We start from the raw sequence: 24,686 nt of genomic DNA, 5'->3' as shown, positions 1-24,686 counted from the left end.
GCAGCATACAGTTCATTCCCCAACAGCTAATCTCAACCAATGATAAACGACTATGAGACTGGTTTTCATAAGTTTCAGGGAAGATTTTATAAGTAAAAATTCAGACGCATCTACAGTGCTCAACTTGGCCTAAAGCTGTTGGCAATTGAAGAGATTCGATCAGATATTCTCTAGCAAAGCTTGCAGATCAAACAAAACGCGCACAGATAATTCTGCGACGGACGTGTTTGGAAAGGCAAGGCTACACAGGCTACAATGAGTTACGATAATAACTTAGAAAGCTCAGTAAAAAGAGACGAATATGTTAGGATATTGAAATGATATTTTTTAAGGTAGATGTTAAATACTACAGCAATGAGTCTTACCATAAATCAAGGAAGTCCAATTCATTCCTGTTCTCTTTGAAAAAGAAAACAGATACTTGAATTACTGTCGCACCTTTCAATGAGATAAGAATCGATTTTTTCGCCAAAAGCAATCAACAACAGCTGTCTATAGTGCGTTCCTTTACCTAAGGATTAAGCACTAAAAGATTTCTCCGACAGCTGTTTTGACCTCAGTTATGTAGTAAGGTTGTAGTAATGTGGTTTAGTACAAGCGACATAAGCACGGTTAAGCCGCCTGAGGTGTACAAGTCCATAAGCGTCGCTAAGAAAACCGCACTAAGAACCTATTGCCTGATAAAGGTATAAAAGTGAAGTAAACTGTCCATATGTTGAGTGCTGTAAAACCGAAACCTTCGGCTGCCAGATAATTCGGTTCTGTGAACAAAACAAAGGACATGGCCATGGACGCCGCTTATCGATTTTGTGATAAAATTGTTCGACTTTCATCCGGTGGAGAGAAAACACAATTCAGAGCAGTAATGATTGTGCGAGATGTTTATTAATTTATTTCATTAACTGGTAGCAGTAAATACGTCAAATATACAGGTTAACAATAGACTAGCGTAAGGTCATACAAACATAAAAATCATATGAATTTTCCAAACGGACTGACTTTATCAGCTTGAATTGAAACACTTTGCCAAACGTCTTAAGGTCAGGGGATTGCATGATATTTATTACAACTGCATTCAGTGTCAGCAGAATCCATAACGATAAAGCGAGTCATGAATCACATGATGACATCCGTGTTCAATTGGACTTCGCATCGTGCGCAATCCTAACGTTATTTTGAGCAAGAAAGTTCTTCCAAATGATGTGTGTCTCATACGCTGCAATCGAAATTACAAGAGACAGTGTATGGTAGAGCGATTAGATAGCCCATAAAACCGCCGCTGCTTTCCTGCATCCTTCAAAGACGTGCACCATCGAAAGTTAGCCATTAAAGAAGACAAGCAACCTCAAATATAAGTATCCGTGATAACCGAAGGGTAAGCAAGCTAGGTACGAAGTGTCAGTGACCGTGATCCTGCCTCTCCTTCTAAATCTCATCAACTCCGTTTTGGTCAGTTTATTGTCGGTCTCTATTTTGAGACTGCATTCGGAATCCGCTCCTAGAAAGTTTCAAATACAGTAGGCCTTACTTATTACTAGCCCCGGCCCGCACGTCGTAGACCCGTTTCCATAAATTATTTGAACTCCTTTTTTATAATCTGGGAGGTGCAGGATAAGGTTTTCAGCCGGATAATGGCCTCAAGCCGTGTCCCCGGGTCAGGCTTTCAACTCCAGACTGTGATATGGGCTAAAGTTCGACGGCTTTGTCGCTGCTGATTGTACTATTTTTGTGTATAACTATAAAGGGATTAAGCACGTTCCTTACAAAACCTACCTAGGCGAAAAAGAGCATAATATGATCTTTGGGCGCCGAGTCAAAAGCTACTTTGAGGTGACCTAGTACCACATACAGCGGACTGTGCGGCGCGAGCTGTGCTCTCTTCACTTGTCATTAGGATTTTGCACCGCCCGAAATATATGATGAAGTGAAGATATCCACGAAGTAACAGAGGAGGTATGTACGGGATTTTCTCGACCTATATTCAAAGAAAAAAGGTACTACCGTGTAATAATGTTTTCTCTTTGCTTTTTCATTTTAAAAACCTAGACACTTGACGAACAAGGAAGCAATGCCGAACTTATAGTGTATCACGGATCGATCCGTTCGTTACACTCAAGTAAATCAGGAAAGACGGAAGTTGTATAATAAGAGGGTAAAAGAGATTTTTTTATGAAAACATCAGGTGCACCTAAGAAATACTATTGAAAGGTATAAAAGTTTCCAAGACTTTCCATGAGTTTCTTTTTGCTGTTCTTTGTACTGCAGCTTTATTATCTGGTATTGCTACAAAATCTTACCTAAGCAAACTGTATAAACCGAGCTATTATATTCGAATCTTAAAAGTTAGTGTTTGGAACTTTATGTCTCGTCCTGCCGTTAAGCATTGCTTCACGCGGCTCGTTTTTCCAGAAAATGTACAGTTTCTGTGTCCGGCTTAGGCCGCTGCATATCCCTGATAGTCAAATACGGTACCACTGTACTATCATAGACACGCGCAGTTTCGAGTCTAGATTACCCTATATGTGTCTAAGATTAGTAGGCTTATAAAAGTCTCTAAGGCTTAGCGCGCTTACGTAGACCAAACTTGAACTCTTCTTAATGATAACACGCCTGAGCTCTAACAAAATTAATTTACCCGTTACTTTATAAATATATACTGCAGTCATTTTAAGAGTTACTCATATTATCCAGTATTCTCTTTAATCACACATAACATGTGTGATTCCAAGTGTGTATAAAGTAATTTTTTGGCCTGAGACGGCTTTAATTAAGCAAGCTTTGGCTTGGTTTTATGCGGCTGTTACAGAATTGCGGCTGACCGTAAACCTAACAAGCAAGGGGGCGATGTTTAGAAGAGGAGACGCGACAGCGCCTTGCACCCCGCCAAATTGCCTTTTTCCTTTGTGAATTAATTCCTGTATTCGGGGTTGTTCTTCTCCGCGAACGGTAGTCTCATTGCGCACCTAACCGAAAGATGCAGGAAGGCGATGTTGGCCACATAAACGATCAAATCGCTTGTCCCTCACAACCGCTCCAATTTGTTCGACCGCAAGCTAGTTCTGCTCGCAATGTATAGGATACGCGTCATTTGGGAGATTCTATAACGGTGAGACCTGCACGACTGAACTATGCAAGGCTCTCCACTGTAGGATAAAATATAGCACTGGAAGTACACATAAAGATCCGGAACAAACATTTCTTTTGTTTCGGATACAATGGAGAACAGCGTGTGAAGCGAGATGAATCGATTAAATGGACATGTCGTCACTCGTTTAGCTTCGTGGCTTCTATGGTAGACCCTTCACAGAACCAGATTTCCACAAGCCTGACGACATAATTAGATGCTCCAGTTGCTGGACAAGATATCAGTAGCTCGTTTTCACCTTCTACCATCTTTGCGATACCTCTAAAAATTTCTTAAATTAGTGTAATAGACTCCACAAGACTCGTATAAGCCATATGACGCGATTTTTTAAATGTTTCTATATACTCTATTTGATATTGGCATATTGTGCTGTTGATCTCTATATATAAAGTTTCTGACTATTACTAATAAAAATAAGTAACTTAAATTTTTTTGAATTTAAAATGAAACAAATGATAATTTCTGTCTGCATCACCTCAGAGATTAGAAGTTTCCTGATAAGTAGGATATAATAGCCAAATAGAATATCAGACATTTAATCATTTAGGAAAACATCAAAACGATAGACAAGAATGTGTAACAATCGTCGACGGTATATTTGTGTCCAATACATGGTACTTACATGTGGCATGTTTTTCGTTCGTTCGTGCTTCACGTCTCACTTTGCCATAAACTGAGTGAATGTGACTTTTATTGTTTAAAAATATCGTAGATAAGTTGATGATCATAATACAACTTCCTTTCAAATGTACTTCAAGTTGCTGTGTTATATATATGTACAATATTTGTACCACATGCATAGGAATTTAAAAGCCACGTCTTCCGGTTAACCATTTTTGATAGAATGAAATTGGATTATAACTATTTAACTGCAGCCTAATTTTCTTCTATTGGTACCCAAAATCAATAATGTAGTCCCTTGAATTAAGGCGTGCGTTGCGTACGTGCCTCATTTCGTCCCATGACACAAGTGTTATCGATGATGTGATCATCACATAGAAGAAAGCTCCTGTGCTGCCTTTCCAGAAGGCAAGTAGGCCTTCGCGGGCCTTGATACGCCGGAAACAGTCCCACACGTCTGCAACAATGTCATCATGCAAATTGGGCTAAATGTATTAACAAGTACGCGCGCGTTTAACACATAAACTCTTCTTTCTAAAACTGGTGCATGATAGCATAATTATTTGTCAGACGAATAAACTCCAAAAAATAAATTGTTTTTTATAAAACAGACAGTAGTTTATGTAAGTACTGTTATTGATTGGTATTAACAATTGTTGTTCAACCATGGGCAAAACTATTGAATGCAACCACAGTTAACAGATCCGGTAATTAAACACTGGCCCATAATATGTCAAGTTAGTGGAGAGAATCATAATCACATTTAGATGAAAGCAATTTACATAAGACTAGAATTGGTCTAATAAAATGGTCCTCGTTGTGTGAAGAGAGAAGGCATCGGCATCTCGAAGATAGTCGCAGTAACGAAAAATAAGCTTACTGATGAACACGCCTTGATTTTTCTCCCTGTAATACATTAGTATAAGTATACGTGATAGTGCACATCTAACGGCAGATTATGAAAGGGCATTTGTTTCACCAACTATATAGAAACATAACTGACATTACGAAAACGAAGAACAGGCAATAAATAAATTTAGAGGTAGGTAAATTAGTCAAAGACATGACATATACAATGACCTTGGGATTACTACAAATAAGCTAATAGGAGAGGGAAAAGGTATCATTATGACAACAGCCGGGGCATACATATCAGAAGTAAGGAAATGTGAAGTGCTAAGAAACAGGGGGCAAATAAAAAATAACGACATTATCCTGAAAGGTATTAATGCACATGCCAGCAAATTGGATGATGGACAAAAGATTAGAGTAGCACCCTTGGCGGAGCTCGTCCAGAAAACGAGGCTAGACATAGTAAATATAACAGGACAAACAAGACTTGAAAATACATTATATATTAACAAAAGATAACAAATAGGTGAACTACAAAAAACGATTATGCTTTAGTGGAAGTGAAGAATAGAGCCAAGAATGCACCGAAACAAAAAGTTCGACAAACGTAGCACATCGAAACAGGAAGATAAATCTGAACAAAAATTAAATGAATAAGATTTGCTAGGAAAATATAGCAAAGACATACGGATCCCGCGAAAAAAATATGGGAGGTGTAGGGCATAGGTAAGGGGAATGGTGAGGTAGCGGGAAAGGGACAAAGTGGAAAAAAATGCTGTAAAGAATACAGGAGCAGCGAGAAAATCCAAAGGCATTAAAAGAAGACGCTCTGATGCTATATTAAAAAAGTGTAGAAAAACAATACTATAGAAAGGAAAGACATTTTCTACCAGCGAGGTAAATGAAGCTATAGAAATACAATTCTTTATCAGAAGCGAGCTAGAGCTTAAGAATTACAACATATATTGAGGAAATATAATAATAAGAAACAAAACATGATGTAGTAAATATCCAAAACAAACCTGCATGTTAGGCAACAGGTATAAAAAGGTAATTTAGAAAGTATAGGCATCTAACATTGTTTTTAACCATTATTTCTGGAACGAAAGGTAACGGGAGACTAAACGAAACGGCAGAATCTCTACAATTAAAAGAAAACGTAAATAGCGATAAACTGAAAAACAAGGCTAATTATAATATACCTTATAACACGAAGAACTTGTGTGCTCATTTTATAAGGAAAATATATGATAAAAGAGCACTGGGTATTTCGGAAGAGATATATTTGTTCAGGGCTATATAAAGATATAACTATGTAATTATGGCCTATCAACATATCAAAATTACTGAGTTATTATATATACATAAACTGATCCAGTACCATTTATAATGAATTTGGACATAAATATATTGCTTGGTGTTGAAAATCAACGCTGAGTTGTTAGGCGTGTTTCTAAAAGATGAAAGCTTTGTAGAATCCATAGAAGATTGGTGGATATACTTGGCGGCGGGCCTTCAATAAAACCGCAACCAATTTGTTGCTGATGCAGTAACCGTAGGCGCAGAAATCGGGGCGTTCAAGACCACAAAGGAAATGATTTCGCTTTAGGACCTAAAAGAAAAAACGATGTGCTTTTTAAAGTTTTCGACAAAACTGAACATAAAGTGAATCTAGGATAGATGGAAACGGGAACGGTGTACTCTGGAGAGAAATTGCAAATCGTACCCGTAAAATTCGGTTTAGAGCACATCGGCACACCATAGACGGGACATGAGCTGCTCTGTGCCGGCCATGGAGAGAAGGGTTGACAAACAGAATAGCGTCAAACAAAAACGAAAGTGGCTGCGATGCCAGTGCCGAATTATATTCAGGAGTAGACTGATACTTGCGGTGCTTACCAGGGGCATTTGGAAGTACGAGATATTGCCCTAAAAATACGGTGAATATTGTTAGATATCTCGAATTCCTGAAAAGTCTTATGCATGTGAGGCGCGGCAATCGACATAAAATATTGTGGCCTCTCAGCAACAATGGACGACCTCATCGCCAGGCTTCAATAATAATCGGGACCTAGAAAAATAAAACCAAGCAATAATAATTGTAACTCCAAAAACTACCAGATCTAAGTCTGTTTGAGCCCCGCTTTAAAAAGGGCGACAAGTGACGCAGTATAGCCTATTATCTATTGTTTCACAAAAGATAGCAATATAGATTAAATATGACGATGTAAATCACAAGTAAACAGCCATTCAGCAATTGCCAGAGCGCTGACTTCGATGCATAAATAATAAACAAAGCACATCTAACATATAATAGAATATGGTGCGGTTACTTTATGACCTTTTGAACATGCTAAATAGCGCCGCTGAACCTTATAGACTAAATAATCGCGTTTACGTAATTGGAAACGAAGTCCCTTTGCGTGTTTCTGTTATACACGTAAAGCAAAATTAGAATTAGGTAAAAGCGTTTCAGTATAATTTCTTGGTTGAACTTGGTTCTAAAAAATACTATAGCAGATTCGAACGCACAGATGGTAAACAGCAGGGCGAGCTGTTCTCACTGTATATTGAGGATGTGCCTACGTGAGTAAACGGTGCCCGGGATCAATTGCAGATGATGTGATTACGTTAGAAAAAACTGAGTATTAGCTACACAGACAGCTAAATCAACATGAAGATACATATGGTAATTAGTAAGAAGATTTTAACTTTAGCCGGAAACGAGAAGGCGAAAAACTTAAGATTTAAGGATATAGAGACCTAATGTAGAGCTCTAATGGGAAGTGAAACACTTCGGGTAGCCCTAAGAAGAAAAACAATGAAGCACAGTTCGGGATGTGATTAAAAAGAAGACCTAGTTTGATTTGAGCAACGCGAAATATTTAGTTACGTATGTTTCAAAGTTAATATTCTATAGTTAAATATTGGCTTACAGCAAGCAATTTTAACAAGCATTAAAGAAAACATAACGTAAAATATGTATAAGGTTACGTGGAGCTACTCAACGAGTCAAAGACTCAAATAACTTTTTGAATATACTAGATCTTCCAGTAAGAAATACGACATAGCGGACTAAAACTTTTTTAATTCTTTTTACAAGTTAGTTCTTTTATTTTTGTCGGAACTTGCATCATTCTAATCTGTGCCTTTCTGCTGACTTAAATGGTAACTTATTTATTCTGCTACTGTAAGAGCTTGCTTTATAGATTTTTGTGCCTTCTTTGAAGCACGAACCTATAATGTTTTTAAAAACAAATTCCATCTTATATTGAGATCTAAACCATTTTCCTGTTAAGAAGCTGGCGAGATTTAAGGAAAGTGGTAACTTGTGGGCGCAATATTTGGTTAATGCGGTGGATGACAAAGAGAGCCTCCAACTGTAACTCATGCACTTTTGCGACTATGATCTTTGGAGTGTGAACTCAGGCGTTATCAAGAAATAAGAGTAATTAACCCCTCGTTACTAATTTATGGCTGCCCAATGCGAAATAACAGCGCACTTCAGCCGTAGTCGACAAATGAATTAATGAAGTCGTAGCGGACAGCGCTTGTCACCGAAGACAGACATCATATGCTCTTACAGATTTACGTTTGCTTTAAGGCAGCGTCCGCCGGTCCAGTTGTTTTGCCCATTGCAGTAATAGTCTGTGATTATCGACGAGGGACATTTTTCATTAATCGAACATACTTCATGTATTCACTTTTGTTTGTGACCAAGCACTTACCGCATGATCAGAATAAATACAGAATCATTAAAAGGCTCCATATGGATTGTACGAACCCAGTTGAGTTTATAGGATTTTAATTTGGGCAGTTCGCCGCACGTCCTAAAGATGGTACCAGAAGCCAACGAGCGGCATAACATATATATATATCACATTTTTATGTGCATTCGGAACACCTATATGTGTCGTAAGGCTCGTGAAAATTATTTTTTGTCACAAGTAACAACTCTATGCAGAAGTGGGTCACTGCTGTAACATTAGATCACAGAGAAGCAAGCGTTTCTGCATTTCTGCTTCCCCCCCCCCCCCAAACCCATTTGTCCAATTTTTTTACCTTATTAATTTTACCGAAATGAACAGGTAAAGCACCTTCGCATATACTAGACCTAAATACTAATACCGATGCACCTTGGGACGAATCGGCTCGCGCCACAGCCGTCAACTTATCGTTACTCCCCTTCACATGAAACCTTCCGCAAGACTCACTTTCAAGTTAAATAAATAGAAAAACGAAGTATGAGGCTGACACTCGTCACATTTCACACTGAACGACCACACATAAAGTGGAACAGTAATGATTTTATTTTCCTCAATCTAGACCGTAATCGAAGTGGGGTAATGGGGTCGTGCTTTGTCGTCGGCTGATCATCCATGAGGCTCTTAATTAATTAAAAATATTAGCATATAGAATTCAGCATATCACACGGGCTATTTGGAACTATTCTGAAAGACCATTTGGAGGCGAGAAGGCTCGCAGGAAGGACTGAATCGGATGATCCGAATTTTGAGTAAATGGCAACCCATTAAAACCTGTCGAAGGACAACACTAACGAACTCAAGGAAAAGCCAAATTCCTTCCAACGTGTCATTGTAGCTAACGACAGAGATAACTAAGTAGAGAAGTTTGGTGTGAATACGAATATACAATTGTACTTTACAGGCGAACCCGAAATGAACGAAACGACTAGATCCAGGCCGAAGACGAACTCCTTTTATCAAAGAGTTTGCATTAAAAATTCATAATGGGTGGGTTAATTATCATTAAGGTGTATTGTAGATAGATTCTAAAAAAGCTGCATAGCGCAGTGGGAATAGAAATATATATCTGAACCCTCATTGAAAGGTCAAAGGGTTTTCACTACCGTAATGTATGTGCTCACATAGAACTACTTGCAATGCGATTTTTGCGAAGAAGACTGGACGCTTGTATAATCTCAGGCTCCGAATTCACCAGATCTAGCTTCCTTTAGCTTTTCTATTTTCAAAAAAATACTCGGTTGATTTGAGACGATAAAGACGAAAATAAGGTCTTTTTTTGTAACTGCCGTGCGAAAAATCTGTGAACAAAAGTTGTTGTACAACTGGAAAAACGGGGCATTTCTCGATGCGTATTTGACGCAGTATGACTACAAAATTTCAAAAACACATCTACAATAATTTTAATTCTAATGTGCATAGTCAAAACAGTGTAATGTGTTATCGCAAGAGTTTCATTGGTTTTTGTATATTAATCCCTGTTTCTAATTTTTCGGTTGCTAGTAAGTGTTATTAGAAAAAAGATAATTTGCCTCAAAAGCTTACTGCGACCATTTTATTCAAATACGTTCCAAAGATGGGCGTGTTAAGTGTAAAAACGAATCTGTTACTCCGCTTTTTTGTCTGTCGAAAGGAAGCATCTTCAAATATTTACTTCGCGTACGCTAAAGCCTATATAGCTAAGAGGCACAGACTTATTTAAGAATTGTTTCTCTGAATAATATATAACGAACTCGAAAAATCGATTAGACTGTGTTTCTTATATCCAAAATACTAAAAGTCTCTCAGGTATAGCTGGAGAAGTAATGCAGATTGTTTTGGCAACTTTTTGACTTCGGTAAAGGACGAAGAAGCATAAAATTACTATTCTATGCCACCCAACGGCATATAACGCTTGACTATTATCAAATAAGGGTTGATAGAAAAAAAACGGATATTTCGTATCAATCTGATCTTATACTTTTAGTTCAGTAAACATTTGAAAATAGCCATATGTCGATTCTGCCGAAAATGGCACTGAAGGTTTCTATGACTTTTTGTACCTAAATTCGGCTCGACCAGAAAACTCTATGGTAGAAGTCATATCTCAGGATAAAAATATATAATATATAAGAAAATTTTTCCATAGATTCTAATAAATACGGGAAATATTATATATATATATATATATATAACAAATACTAAAAAGAATAGCTTTTTAAAATCTCTCCGAGAATAGTTAGGAAGTCGTGAAAACTCTCACTGTGAAAGTTCTACACAATCGGCTCAAAATTGAATTAAAAAGCAAACAGTTTTTTTTATTTTCTACCATAGCGACGATTGGGTTTCTCCAGACAGTTGAGAGTTCCTGCACATATCGATATCTTCGTATTGCTAGCTTACTTTATTCCCAAAAAAAAGGTTTAAATTTTTCTTTGCAAGCCTAGATCAGTTTCATCTTGAAATAGCTGAATAACCGCAAAGTTACGGGTCAATAATAAGGCCTCGGTAGCTACATAGCACGGAAATCGAAAGATAATTAACATAGAAGAACAGAAGACATGCTATAGAAGTACAAAATGACTACAACACTGTAAAAGAATATGTTATGTACTATATTATTATACAAATAAATTATTTTTTTAATTATTGAACAAGCAAAGAAAGTTATCGACGTAGTAATGAGGTAATGTGACCGACCTGCCAAAACAAGGTAGAAAGAACACAGCAAGGTATGTTAAAACAAAGCAGTAAGTATATTAAAAAAGCAATAGGTGTATTAAAAAACGTGACGGAAGAATTACAATAGAAAAGTTGCAATAAGACAAAAGTAAAGAAAAAAAAGATTAAGTTAAAAGGGATAACGGGGATTGTGCAACAAGGTGATCGAACAGTCGTAATTTGGTTGGGTCCAAAACTCTGTTCCACATAAAGGACGTAAACTAGTTTTTAAATTATATTCGAAAAAATAATAGTCCTCAACAACGTATTTGTGTACATATATCCGTCTGAGTTGATACTACTTGGGTGTGGGTTGATTTGGCCCAAAAAGAGAACGTTATGATGAAGAGCTAAAATCTTGTAAGATTAATTTTTTTATCTTTAACATTAGTATTGCATCATCATCTTATATTTAAAAGCTTAAAGAACCAAGCCAAGAATCACATATATAAAATACATACATGAAAGGGACGATTTAGGAAAAATTAAACTTATCAATTTTTGTTAGTCAGCACAAACATGATAATAAATCGAAAATAGACGCCTATGTTTCCCATTAGCTAAACTTTGTCATTATTATTCAGCCTTTTATAGGCTTGTTTGCCACTGCCACACATTGCCGCTTTTGACTGCAACTAAGTAGGTTGTTATTTAGGGTGATTACGCCGTCTATCCGATGGTATACGGATAACAAGTCTGCATATCGAGGTTCAGTGACATATTAAGTTAGACATACATAAGTTAGACACACTTTGTTCCTTGTAAAGAGGACCTGTCCCTTTGAAAAAAAAATGCGTGCGGAACAGTTCAAACAACACGTGGGCAAGCATATGCGTTCAACTGTCTGGGATTTGACGTTTCAGGTGTATTACTAGGGCTTTTGGATAATTGAGATAACGCATTGCAAGGGTCTAAGTGGGAGACTTGAAACTTGGGAAGTTTGAAACGTAACTTAATGAACAACGCCCTAATCAAACCCAGCCACAAGCGCGCAGAAGTTAAAAAGCGCTAGTACGAACCGAATAGTCCACTACTTTCTGTACATTTGTGTAAAAACGGATTAGTGAGGACGCAGCATGTTAATAAGAAGATGTGAAACTGTGTGCAACAGGAACGGTCGTCCCCGGTCGATCTATATCGAGATAATAATTAAACTCCATTTCTCGAAACACCAATCTGTGATCATAGTTACCAAATCACATGAAATCGTCACAAGTTGTGAAAGCGACTAGAATTGGGCCTTAGTACACATAATACCTGATTGTACAGAAACAAGTTATTAAGATAGAAAATGAAAGCCAACGATCACATGGACGGACAATCTGACAGTTAAACATATATATATATATATATATATTTATATATGTACGTTTAACTGTCAGGTGTCTAACAGATATAACTTATAAAGTTATATTGGTTGGTTTGTAGAACGTGATGCCGGGTAGTATACAGTTCATTCTAGCTGAGCGTAAGCCGACATCTTAGTTAATAACTTAGGACTAATTAATATTGTCTGTTTATGTTACAACTTGCGTTATAATAAAGATCGCTATTTTGATAAAAATGCTGGCACAAGACACCCGTAATGGACGAGCTTAGTTAATGTAGCAGCTACTAACGAAGCATCGTTCATGGCTTCCATTTGTGGCCTTAACAACTCGTAAGTCAAAAAAAAAGTCTTTTCCGAATTCGTCACTGACCCTGTAATAGTAACATTTACTTGTATGCTTGCTCAAGTCTCTTTTAAACAAGCCAAGCATGGAAAATTAAACGAATCTAAATTTTGGATTTAGCGCACGCTAAATGTTCTAAAAATCCAAAGGTCTACAATATAGAAAAAATTAAAGCAGGTATATTTAAAGTGAAGCTAATCAATGGGGATTATCTGATGGACTGAATTGGCAATAGATACTTTGTTCTTAGAAAAATTAGCCTACTTCGACATTAAAATTCCGAGGGCTCAATAAATAGTTTTTCACGGCGTTTCAGTGAATTTTCAACCTTGTTTTATTCTTCCTTTCAGTCAAATGCTTACCGTGGCCTATCATGAAAATAATGTTCCAATTCGTCTCGAAACCACATTAAAGCTGAGAACAGTATAAACAACCAATTGTTTATGCGTAGCAGATTTGAGTGAAACTTCTGATTAATTTGCCTATGATTTATATTAAAAAAAAAAATTTTTAAAGGGCGGAAATTTTAAACATGATATGTGAGTGGTTTAAAGCTCATATGAGATCTGTGATTAAAACGAGTGATAGTTATAATAAATGAACACTCCATCAGATATGTCTGTGACGGAAAATGCAAAAAAAAAGTAATCCAAAGATCTATCGTATATAAATGTATATATTGAGCTACAACCAAAACGCTATAAGGTGAAAAATGACATGGATAATGTCTGACAATAATAAATCGTTTAAATAATCTATTTATATCTAGCTATACTACAAAACAAAACCATCTTTATTTAGAATCTTTGTTTAGTTACTTTTGTAAATTTTTAGTAATGATATTATTAAATAAAGAATATTTCTTTAAGTAAGAGTGACTTCGCAGTTTTACGGTTTTAAGGGTAATTCTTCCGTATATTTTGCGGATTAAACAGGTTATTACCAACATTGGGTAACATGGTGGTAATATATCTACTTGGCCAGCCGATGCGTGTAAACATTATATATAAGATTTATGGTGCATCTAAAGGCATTACATTCCATTAATACTGGTTTGTTTACTACTGTTAGGGTACACTTTTGTCTTAGAAAAGAACTACAAAAACAAGAGTGTACTCTTTTTTGGAACAATCAGATTCAAGTAAAGTTAAACTAAAAATTACCAAAAAGAGAATGAAAGATGTATTATATACTCTGTTGTCCAAATTTAATTTGAATAATAACAAAGAAACTTTTATATAAAATAGAAAGGAGGAACGATCGCTTTCCCGCTATCATCAATACGAAAGCCATTTCTAACAGTTATGATTTTTTTGGTTTTTGAGTCGTTTAATTGCGCGAAGAAAAAAATCGCATACGAGAAATTAGAGTGAAATTTTTTGTTTGCGAAAATGAGTTCAAACATAGTTTGGCTGCAATATCATCGTTGGAACTGGATTGTATACTAGGTTTAGACCTGGTCACACATTGTTCAAAGGATCTAAACCTTTTAGAGCTAAACATTTTAGTGATTACAATCGGCGAATTTAAAATGAGTCGTAAATAAATCGGTTAGTTCCAGGTTCATTCTGATAACTTCTTAGGTACCTAAGAAGGTAATCGGGGCCAACAAGAACGACAGACTCGATCGACTGCGTCTGATCGAGGGACTGGTGATCACTGAGGACGGTCGCATATGGAAAGAAGGGATTAGGCGTACAAGATTCGTGAAGCGGAAGATATGAAAAAAGCTAAATGTTGAAAAAGTTGAAACATCTTAGTAGAGAACTCGTAGATGATATGTACCTAAATCTCGCATAATTTTTAGTCATACTTTTGTATAGAAGTCCTCGTCCGTTGCTATCAACTGGCTGAATGTACATTCTAACTCGAATAAGATCGAGCGAAGCGATAATTGGAGACACGAGTACGCCTGAGGCTAGCGCAGCCATTATTGTGTTGAATACCAGAAATCTGCATGGAAGCAAAACAGTATAATGTATTTGTTATTTAATGGTTAACTTTTCGAGCTCATTAGCAATTCAGATTCAACAATAAGATCTACTTGTAAGGGACACATGATAAGTTTCTAGTCTAAAACCACTCTTATCAGCAATATGGTTATGACCAAAGCCTTCGTCTAATCTTAACGGAAGAAGAATAAAAGCTAGTTCTTCTAATACAACCGCACGCTGCCGTAAATTGTCAAAAACATTTTTTTTCTAATTAATCGTTTTTCACAATGTAATATGGTGTCAAAGTTACTTGCAATCGAAAAATGAAGCATAAGTATATTTGATACCTTTCATTGTAATCAACGGAGAGATTGAGCACATTCTTAATTCCAACGAAAGAAGAGAGTTGAACTGATGACCCCACTCCAACGCGAAGAACATTTGATCCGGTAGCTCTCCAGAGACCTGTGCTTAGACGGTAACTTCGATAGATGTCATAGAATGCATGTAGCATGCTCTGCAACAAACCACCATTTTTTCCTTTTTCAACAAACGTTCTTTTTCTAATTATTTAATTAATCTATTTGTTAATAAGCCTAACTTACTTAAATTTTTCCTTGCTGTAGTTTATAACGCAGTACTACACAACTGTAATCTATATACATATGTTACCACGCCAAAGCTTGTTTTGTATCGAAAAAGCTCTAAAAATACCGTATACTGTCGCTGATGAGCAACGCGAATCTGGCTGCCACTTCGAATCATCTGGTAATTCTTCACCATAAAAAATGGCGATGCGATAAAGGCGCTGATTGCTCCACAAAAGGCTCCCGATATTGCACTCTTTATTATTGAATGTTCCAAATTTGAGTCCATGGTCAGACCTAAATCCTCGATCGACTGTTAACGAGAAAGAAAAGGTAATGTCCTAAATATACGTCGTTATGGTGAAAACGCGAGACGAGTATAGTGCAGAAAATAAAAAATACAATCATAGATTTAAACTGAAAGCTTGCACAGAGCAAACTGCCTACTATCCCTTAAAAGTTTTGTTATTTCACAGTCTGACGCAGTTTCGCTCTTTTTATGAGGACCGCTAATGTTTATCAAAATATAAGAGTTTAAAAATATAATGCACACCCCACAAACAAGCCAAACCTAAACGTATCCATTTAATTTGTACACAGCCTGTTTCACAGCTGAACACGTACCTGGAATAATCCCAGTCGAAATCCTTGCGATATAATTTGGTAGAATGTAGCCGGTATAATTCCGCGGTATATACGAAGTAAACCATCATGCTTCATTATCTAGAAGACAACAATGCGCCGATTTACGCGTCAATTATATGCATCCTTTTTAAGAAATATTTATAAATAAACGTTTCATTTATTAGAAGCAAACTACGAAAAGAAGCTTTAACAGATGACTCGTATAGCGTTGACTAACATTGACACAACGTATCAATATTCCCACCACGTCTAGCCAAAGCTTACTGTGTTCATACAAACTGTGTTTTTTCAATTGTGTTTTGACGGCGACGTAAAAAAAAATTGCAAAGTGGTACGTTTAGTGTTAGACTAAGGGATAAAGTTATTTCGACTTTCTCCGCATTGCATCGAAAGAAACTTATAGCTGAGCCTTTAGTATAAGCCTAAACAAATTTGGTCATCACGTCGATTTGAATAGCCGCTGAAGTCCTACATACAACAATAATCATCTCTTACCGTATTGGGCTCAATAGCAGATTTGACTTCTTAAATGTACACCTTGTTTAAGTTAAACTCAGACTATGAAACGCGGCGACTTTTATTTCGGGTACTGTCGTATAGCGCTGCTTCAAACAAAGACAGGTCTGCGTGGCTGTAATCAGTTCCGTTTCCTTCGCCACGTAGCACTCAAATCATTACATTTGTTGTCAGTAATCTCTTCACCCCCATTGCAGTTATAGGGTTCCTTCAGAGAGAAAATAACATGGAGCAAGAAAAAAATATAGACGAAAACGAGAATCCGCTACTCATTTGGCTACATCTATGTTATTGTCGTATTTGACCCTCTATTGCAAAGTACCAGCGTTGACGTTGTCTGCTTGCATATCTTCCGTGCAAACAATTCTTGCTCAATTATATTTGTCTCACTAGCTTGTTATAGAAATTCCGAGCCAACACATAATAATAAACGAACTCCAGGACATTGCCGTAATTACCCGCTAGCCATTAAGATAAATCCTTTTCTTCCAGCTTCTACATTGACGTACTTGTTCACGCTGGCAACTGTCTACAGTTTTTGAGAAGATTATTAAAAAAAGTCGCCTTATCAACAAATTAGTTAGGATCTTAAGCAGTATTTTGAGAAGAGATAATCGAAAAGTTTTAATACTCCACTTTGATGTCGTATCGCAAAAATAGTGCGTGTAGTAATTGTTCATTGGTATAAGATGTATTACATTATTATAAGATGTATTATAATTAACTACATCTTATACCGATGAAAATCAGATGCATTAAACTTGATTCATATTGAATTTACTGTTAACTAAATCTAATTTTTATGCATTTTCAGTGGCAGAGCTCCGAATTTAATTTTCACTACATAGAATACATGTTCAGTTTTTATTTATTATTACAAACTATTTAAAAAAACGAACCAGTTAATCTAACTGAAATGTCTATTTGGCACATTAGGCTTTTTTAGAAATCTCATCATAGCTTAGTGGGTAACGTATTTGCTTTTGGCACACGTTGTGACACTCCGATTTGTGTTGTTCCATCGAATGGCTGACGGCGATAACAACTCGAAACATAGAGTATTTTCACAGGGTCATCGGTATGGGCTCACCAAACGCCTTTACCGAGGCAAAGTTTATGTTTGGGAAAAGGGTTGAGCTTTATTGCGATTAGAACAGCTGATTAACAGTTGTATCTGCGTTTAGACAACATCTGTGACTCGCTTGCCCTAAGCAATGCCCTTTGAACTACACAAAATTATATATCCACGTTTTCCAAGATTTGATTGTGAATATCTGAGTATTCTGCTAATAAATTTAGACCAACCGTGAGTAATATCTCTTTTGAATTTTGGTCAGCGTGTAACAGCTTATAATTTTTGGTAATTTGATGAGTAATAAAGTAAAGCAAAATAGATGAGAAAATAATTCTAAACGCCACTGTTACTCAGAAACCAATTGTGTAAAGCAAAAAATCGAAAATTACAATAAAATAACTTTTTACGTTACACAGCTTGGCTAAGCATTTTCTATGGGTGTAGAGAGTATCTTAGACGATATTGACAGCTTCAGCGATGCGTTCCAACAACTATAACAAATTTCCACTGTCAAATACATTCTAAATAAATTGTGAACGTCAACTAAATTTTTATAATATTATTGATCCTGGAACGTCGGCGTTCTGATGTTTCCAGGATCACACATGGTCACCATAGTGCAAAAACTCTATTTCATCAACCGTAAAGCCGTGCTCTTTGCCTCCCGATGGCAACAGATAAACCGTCACTAACTGTAAATATAATATAATATTTTGAGCGACACTAAATACTATTCGTACCTCAATACCAATAAGAAACATATATAAACCACTCCTTTTATCTATTTCCAATACTCTGTTTTACTGCTCCCTAAGGTAATTGAACATACATACGCCATCTCTAACCATTCTTTTATCGCCACCACCGTTTGTTCTACTACTAGTACGATGTTACCTACATACCCAAGCTACCATGGTGTCTGTAACCATCTTACTTATTGAACTCCTAAATAAATCAATATTTTTTTTCCTTAAATGTATGTGTAAGCTAATTATTGTGTCCTTACCATTAGGCCTAGGAAGGTGTGTAGAGAAACAGCTGAACTTTGTGTATTTTGCATTTTCGAACTTTTGAAGTGGAGCAAGCCATTGTATATTTGTTTGTTATTTGCATAGATCCGACATATGATTACTTATAACGTCAAGCTTTGAAAAACATAGCTAAAGCGTGTGTTTGTGCTCAATAAATTAACGTGATCCATCATAATCACTATAACGCCAGTTCGTTATTCAAATGTTTTCAGTCCTCTATTCATGTTCTATTGTAAACTAGCATAGAACAGTACATGAAGTACCAACAGTAGAATTCTGTATAACAGCAGTTTTACATAACAAGATAAACGTATTTAAAATCTGAGTAGTTATATTCTCTATGATGTTGTCGCTTTGCTGACGCTAGGAGCCACCTTTTACGTATCGTCCTAATATATCGAAATTTCTCTTTTTTTTTTTTTTTTTTAAGATTTAATAAAATCAATTTAACCGCATCTTTCAATTTAACACAGGCACTACTTCTTCTCCATAATAATTGTGGCCGACGTCGCCTTTTATAGTAACACTGATGTCACCCTGATATGCTGCTGTCAGCCTTCAAGCTTGCTAAAAACGTTTCGAGTTTTACATCCCGTACTACCTTCAGGCATTGTTTCAGACAGTTAGCCCCCTCTCAGTACGAAACAAAGAACTCTTTAAGTGCTAAGTAGGTAAACACTGCGCTGCCTTTGCGATGATGCAACAATAATCTACTAACCAGCAAGACACAGATGTTGCCTAGGTTCAATTTTGGGCGCAGATACACTTTGATACTTTAGTAAAGCTTCTAGCAATATAAAAGGTAATGATTAAATAATTCCTCCTTTTTTTCGGTCGCTCCAGATTGCTTTATTTGAACGTCATACTCTGACAGGTCTATAACGTAGCGGCACCGAGGCGCGTTGTAAAAAGAACAGTAGCGAAACAACAACGGACAATTCAAACCTCCTATCACCCTAACTTGACTTCAACCGATCACTGGAGGTCTTTGTTGCGTCTCGACAAACCTATTCTAGACGATAATCTAATTAAGGCCATCCACTAGCCTATCAGGCACCATTTCTCCTTCTTTTATTCCTTCGAAAACCTCGTAAGCAGCCACCAATGATTTGCTGCGTGCAAATATGCTCGAATTATTTTTTAATTCGAATAAGCTGAAAGTGGAACAATTTCTCCTCGCTTTCCTTTTTTTGTTTCACAATTCGACACATTCTTAACGCTACCCACCTAACGGCATCGGCCTCTCCAGTTTCAGTCGTATTTGCAGCCGTAGTTACCTGATAAATTGCGTGAGGCACATTTCTGTAGTGAACCTTGTATTCACCATGTCGCATTAACTCGCCCTGCATTTGAATACGTATCTGAAAATAAAAAGCATATTCCAAAGCTTTTTAAACTTCGAGCCGCATGTTATCCTACAAATTAAAACACATCATAAAACGAATCAAGCTCGTTATACTCACCTGTATCTAGGGGCCTCGTAAGTATGAAATTACCAAACAGTTGCTTTAAGGATTATTAGATTCCTAACAGCGAAATTATATATAGTCAACATAATATCCGCAGCTTGATGCCAACCGTACAGCTGGTTCCGAGACGGACCAAAGGCTTTTCGAGACAACCCTTATTAGGAGCGAACTGCTACAGTTAGTACGACAACAATGTCCATAGGAAACGGGACCCCGAGCCATTCTCAAAAAGAACTATATGTGTTGATATCGGTTCTTCATTCCGATAATGCGACTACTAAGAAATATTGCTGTTGGCGTCTTGTTTCTTTTCAGGAAAACACGATAGTCCTCAACATTCAACTGAGCTCCTGTGATCCTTTTATTCTCCCAAAGAACTGGAGCTTACTCCTGTTATTACGTCCGAAAACAGCCATAAAAACGGTGACATACGTACATTATGTCCGATAGGTGTTGCTTCAAAAAGCATACGTCCGTAAAGAAGTCTTAGGTCTAACTCGAATGACTCACGACCGGCAAGCCAAGAGAGCGTTGTTTAATAGATCATGTTGTGAATAGTCAGTTTTTAGATTCATAGCAACATCGTTTTGTACCTGTTGTGTGTAAGTTTGAGTCGACACTTACCCAACCTAATTCAGTTTTTATAGTATTACAAAGTGTGCTCTCAAACTCTACTTAGACAATTGAATCGCATTTATATTTTTCAAGCTGATCAAGATGATCAGTTCCAAGGCTAAAGTTAACGACACCTAATTCGAAGAACATATCCTCTAGATGTGATCCAAGTATATTGTTTAACGCCCTCTGCTCCTAAGAATTTTATGCATATAATTTGAATATAACAAAAAGCTAAATTAATCGTCCATTACTTAATAAAGCAGTAGATGCTGTATTATGAAATGAGATTGCTTATTTAATACGTATAACTACTCGATAGGGCAGTGATTCCTTGAAGGTTCGTAAGTTTGCAGTTGTTTAGCTTTCGCTCATGGTTCAGGTTTTTTTATTAACAACGAACTACGATTGTGTGCAACAAACGTATCAAAAGGAACAAGTTCGACTTACTAAAGTGGTTGAATATTTTTTTATCTAGAAGAAAAAAGTATCTTCATCATTAGAATATGTGGCCTAGACTGTAACTTTGCCTTTTCCCTAACTGTACGGCTATTTTTTTTGCAGAACCAGAGGTGTCATTGAACAAGCCAAGAACATCCAAGTCACTTAGCTGCTATTTATGTACCATTTTAGGCTTTTTTTTTTCTTTAGAAGCGATTTGCTTTGTTTAAAAATCTTCTTGGGTCCTTTCGGTACCTATATCATTACGATTGCTTGCACTGCTGTGGTCTTTAGATGCTGTGAATAGCTTATTTACTTGAAGACTCAAGTCACTATTTAGTGATATTGATAATATATTGTTGCTATTTATGGATGTATATCAAACATGTATCTCGCTACCTTCAGTACTCTTTAATATCACTCTCTGCGACTTCTTAAGTGTTAAGATTACGAAATACATTAACGATCTGAATAATTTTAATGTTTCGCTATCCTAGGTTACTCTTAGGTGGTGCGAATTAAAATAGTTTAGCTTTATGCAGATATCTCCATGGTAGTAGTCATCACAAGAAATCCTTGCATAATTTAACTTCATGGCTAGAAAAGTTAGCGATACATTTTCAAGATTATTTCACATTTGTTAACATGTGTCACATTTTTCATTTACCACTATTTTTTTTTTATTACTAAATCATTAAAGTAGCATTCTGTTCTATTGACAATTACCTAAGAAGCGATTCCGATACAATCACTTATTTCAGTTAGTATCTGTCATATCACTTTAACGCAAATGTTAATGTTAAGCAATATATTAAGCTGTTATAAACGAATCGGGTGGACTCTGAAACTGAATAACTGAGCAAGTCATATTTGCCTGGCAAATACTCATTCTTTAGAAACTTATTTAAGTTCATAAACTAGTTGAGTCCACTCCAAGCGAAATAAAAATATTTTTCAGTATCGCAAATTAGCGTTTGACGGTGAATCGTGCAAACGTTTCAAGAACAGAGTCTGAAGTGTTGAGGAATAGCGTGGAGGTAGCTTGGAAGTCGGAACCCAAAGGACAAGAACGTATGGACACAGCCGAAGAGACTGTTTACGAAAACAAAGCTTGGAAAACAAAGCTAAAGTCTTTCTTTGCTAAAATTGGCATTTCATATGTAAACTGTCATAGAATTAAAACACAAATATATAAAATCCGGGATTTGAGTAAAAAATGGGTTTCCTGTGAATAGACTTCAGGCCAATTAGAAATTTCTGTTGTTGTATTTCACATGCAGTATGTGGAACTTTATTCAACAACAATTCTTTTGGAGCATCTAGGTGCCATAACACGGGTATTGTTGAATTTCAATGGCCAGCCAGAAAGAAAGTAGGCAAAAGGATATCGTCGCCTTGTTGAAAGACCGAGTTTCGCGGCAGTGTTGAGTAGGTTTAGACGCAAAGTGATTGTAATACTTGCAAAAGGACATCAGGAGCATTTGCTATTACGAAATATTTGCCGAAAACGAAGAAATGTATGCAGCCCGCTATTTCGAATTCCTCAAGAGGTCCCCTAGAATAGTTGGCACGGGAATCGACACACCCTAAAGATTGAGCAAGGGAATATCCAACACTGGCTTCAACCAGCTTATTCTCCCGACTAAAGTTCGTGTGCCTATGGAGCATTCTATGCTCTGAAAAGCGCGACTAGTGAACGAGCATAATTGATTTATTTCGAGGAACTGTAAATAAAGAAATCAGATGCGGGAACGCAAATGGTAGATATATAGCTTTCCCGAAGCTCTCAGAGCGCTGAGATAAGTGTATGGCAAGAGTAAAGATGAGCATCTGTAACACATAGTAAGAAATAATCATTCTAATTCAACTAGTTCAAAGGTTATTAAATTTCGAAATCGTTCTAACTTGCTTGTAATTGCCTAATATTGAGATCGTACTACTGTGGTGTTGTGATGTATAAAACGAAGTGCAGTGATGACACATTAGAAAACAGGTGTACCAATGGAAAACACATTAAGTATAGTACCTTTGTGGGTTATATAGAAGATGTAGCTGAAAAAGGGTTTTTTACTTAAAGCAGCGAGTCAGTGTGGGTATTCTATTGCTAAATACTACGGTTGGCGCAGCCGACGCCAAATGTGAAGCTAAAAAGTAGTGACGATTGTAATGAGCAACCTGAAAAACATAATAAAACCATAACCGTTTCCCTTTCCTAAAAAACGAGTGGTGCGGAAGAACACCAGAGCATTTTTAACGACAGTTAGAAGTGTGTGCTGTTGCGAAACTACCTTAGTACGGACGGTCAGTTTCAATATCTGGCGATTCAAGAGGCCGCGTCGATCTTGCTACTAACTTCTCTAAATTTAGAGTTTTACGTCCGATTTCGCCGTCAGGTATTTCATCAGAAGGCTAGCTCCCCGCACAAAACAAAATGTGTCTATGCCCGGACTCGAATCCAGACTATAACGTTGAAGCAACTAACAGGTATTAACAGATTACCTAGTATGATATGATAATAGCGCGACTGAAAGCCAGATTCGCTAACAATAAAGCGTTTATTGCCGCAAGAAGCAAATTCCATAGAAAAAAAAATAGTAAACCAGAGAGAGTCTTGATGAATATGTGACAGGACTACACAGAGTGCAACCGAGATGTGCGTTTGATAAACACGGATCAGATGAACTCGCCAATAGGAGGATAATGTTCCGTTAGAAAAGAACTGTAAGAATAAAGCAAAGGATAGGGCAGATGGTTCAAGAATCGGGACGAATGGAAAACGATACGGCAATAATAGACAGATTCAGTAAAGATGGAAAAGCAATTCAGAACAGATCAAACGCAACGTTGTAGATTATCCTCTCACGCTACAAGAGGGGGCAAGGATATACCTGGCGAATAATGTATCTTGTTTTAAAAGCGAATATAGAAGTTATTTTGTTAATTGTTGTCCAGGGGGCGGACCCAAAAAGAACTTAAGAAGCTATGCTGATAGTGGGAAAGGAAAATCCCCATAAAGATATGAAAAGTCGTCGTTAACATGCACTGGCTTCAGATGGAAAAACTGGAATGCCGAGTAAAACCATCGAACATTTAAGAATATCATCTGTTTTGATTTGTACATGTAGTGTGTGTAGTAAGGGTGAACAAAAGAGGATGTAGATTATATTGAGTCGACTAAAAAGGGTCTTTGTTTATTTTGGATATTGTTTTTGTGTTTGCTAATTCCTAAGGGGAACGTGACGAGCTATTACGACCATTCTTAGAAAGGATTAAACAGTGAAGAATAACCCTGATTTCTAATCGTAAACTAGAAATGTCGGAAAACAACGTTTTTAAAATAATTGCAGGTATGAAAACAAGAATATCTTAAACGTAAAAAGTACAAAAGCAAAAAGCGTTTACCTTATACACGCGTAATGCATTTCTGAACCGCCTTAATATACCAAACACATTCCAAATCACAAAATCATCCACACAGGCATGAAAAAGTTTTATCTGCCACTTTTTATGTTCATGTATATATAGGATGCATCTATAGGAACACAGCTGTTTTAAAACAGTTCAAGTCATTTAAAACGGTTTTCATCACTTACCGCTCAGTACTCTATTTTATTTGAT

At 36.7% G+C, this 24,686-nt stretch overlaps 1 protein-coding gene across 15 annotated transcripts in view; it reads right to left on the bottom strand.

Moving 5' to 3' along the window:
- Positions 1 to 857: 857 nt before the first annotated feature.
- LOC111263004 (solute carrier family 25 member 35) overlaps positions 858 to 24,686 on the bottom strand; it is a 62,690-nt gene continuing 38,861 nt past the window's right edge. For 10 of the 15 annotated variants that reach the window (XM_022837687.2, XM_086969404.1, XM_022837694.2 and 7 more), the window contains 6 exons: positions 19,821 to 19,904; positions 15,901 to 15,999; positions 15,404 to 15,589; positions 15,037 to 15,206; positions 14,569 to 14,708; positions 858 to 4,223 (listed from right to left, as the gene is read on the bottom strand). In XM_022837687.2, the coding sequence (XP_022693422.1) occupies positions 4,033 to 4,223; positions 14,569 to 14,708; positions 15,037 to 15,206; positions 15,404 to 15,589; positions 15,901 to 15,999; positions 19,821 to 19,904 (870 nt within the window). In that variant the 3' untranslated portion in view covers positions 858 to 4,032. Of the gene's footprint in view, positions 4,224 to 4,359; positions 4,673 to 5,999; positions 6,231 to 6,517; positions 6,690 to 14,568; positions 14,709 to 15,036; positions 15,207 to 15,403; positions 15,590 to 15,900; positions 16,000 to 18,518; positions 18,644 to 19,820; positions 19,905 to 24,686 lie in introns of those variants that run through there. The other 5 variants (XM_086969406.1, XM_086969407.1, XM_022837693.2 and 2 more) reach the window with 5 other exon arrangements.

This window comes from Varroa jacobsoni, unplaced genomic scaffold, assembly GCF_002532875.2.
Source record: "Varroa jacobsoni isolate VJ856 unplaced genomic scaffold, vjacob_1.0 scaffold_724, whole genome shotgun sequence".
Lineage (NCBI taxonomy): Eukaryota > Metazoa > Arthropoda > Arachnida > Mesostigmata > Varroidae > Varroa > Varroa jacobsoni.
This window is presented reverse-complemented; position numbering and strand designations above follow the sequence as displayed.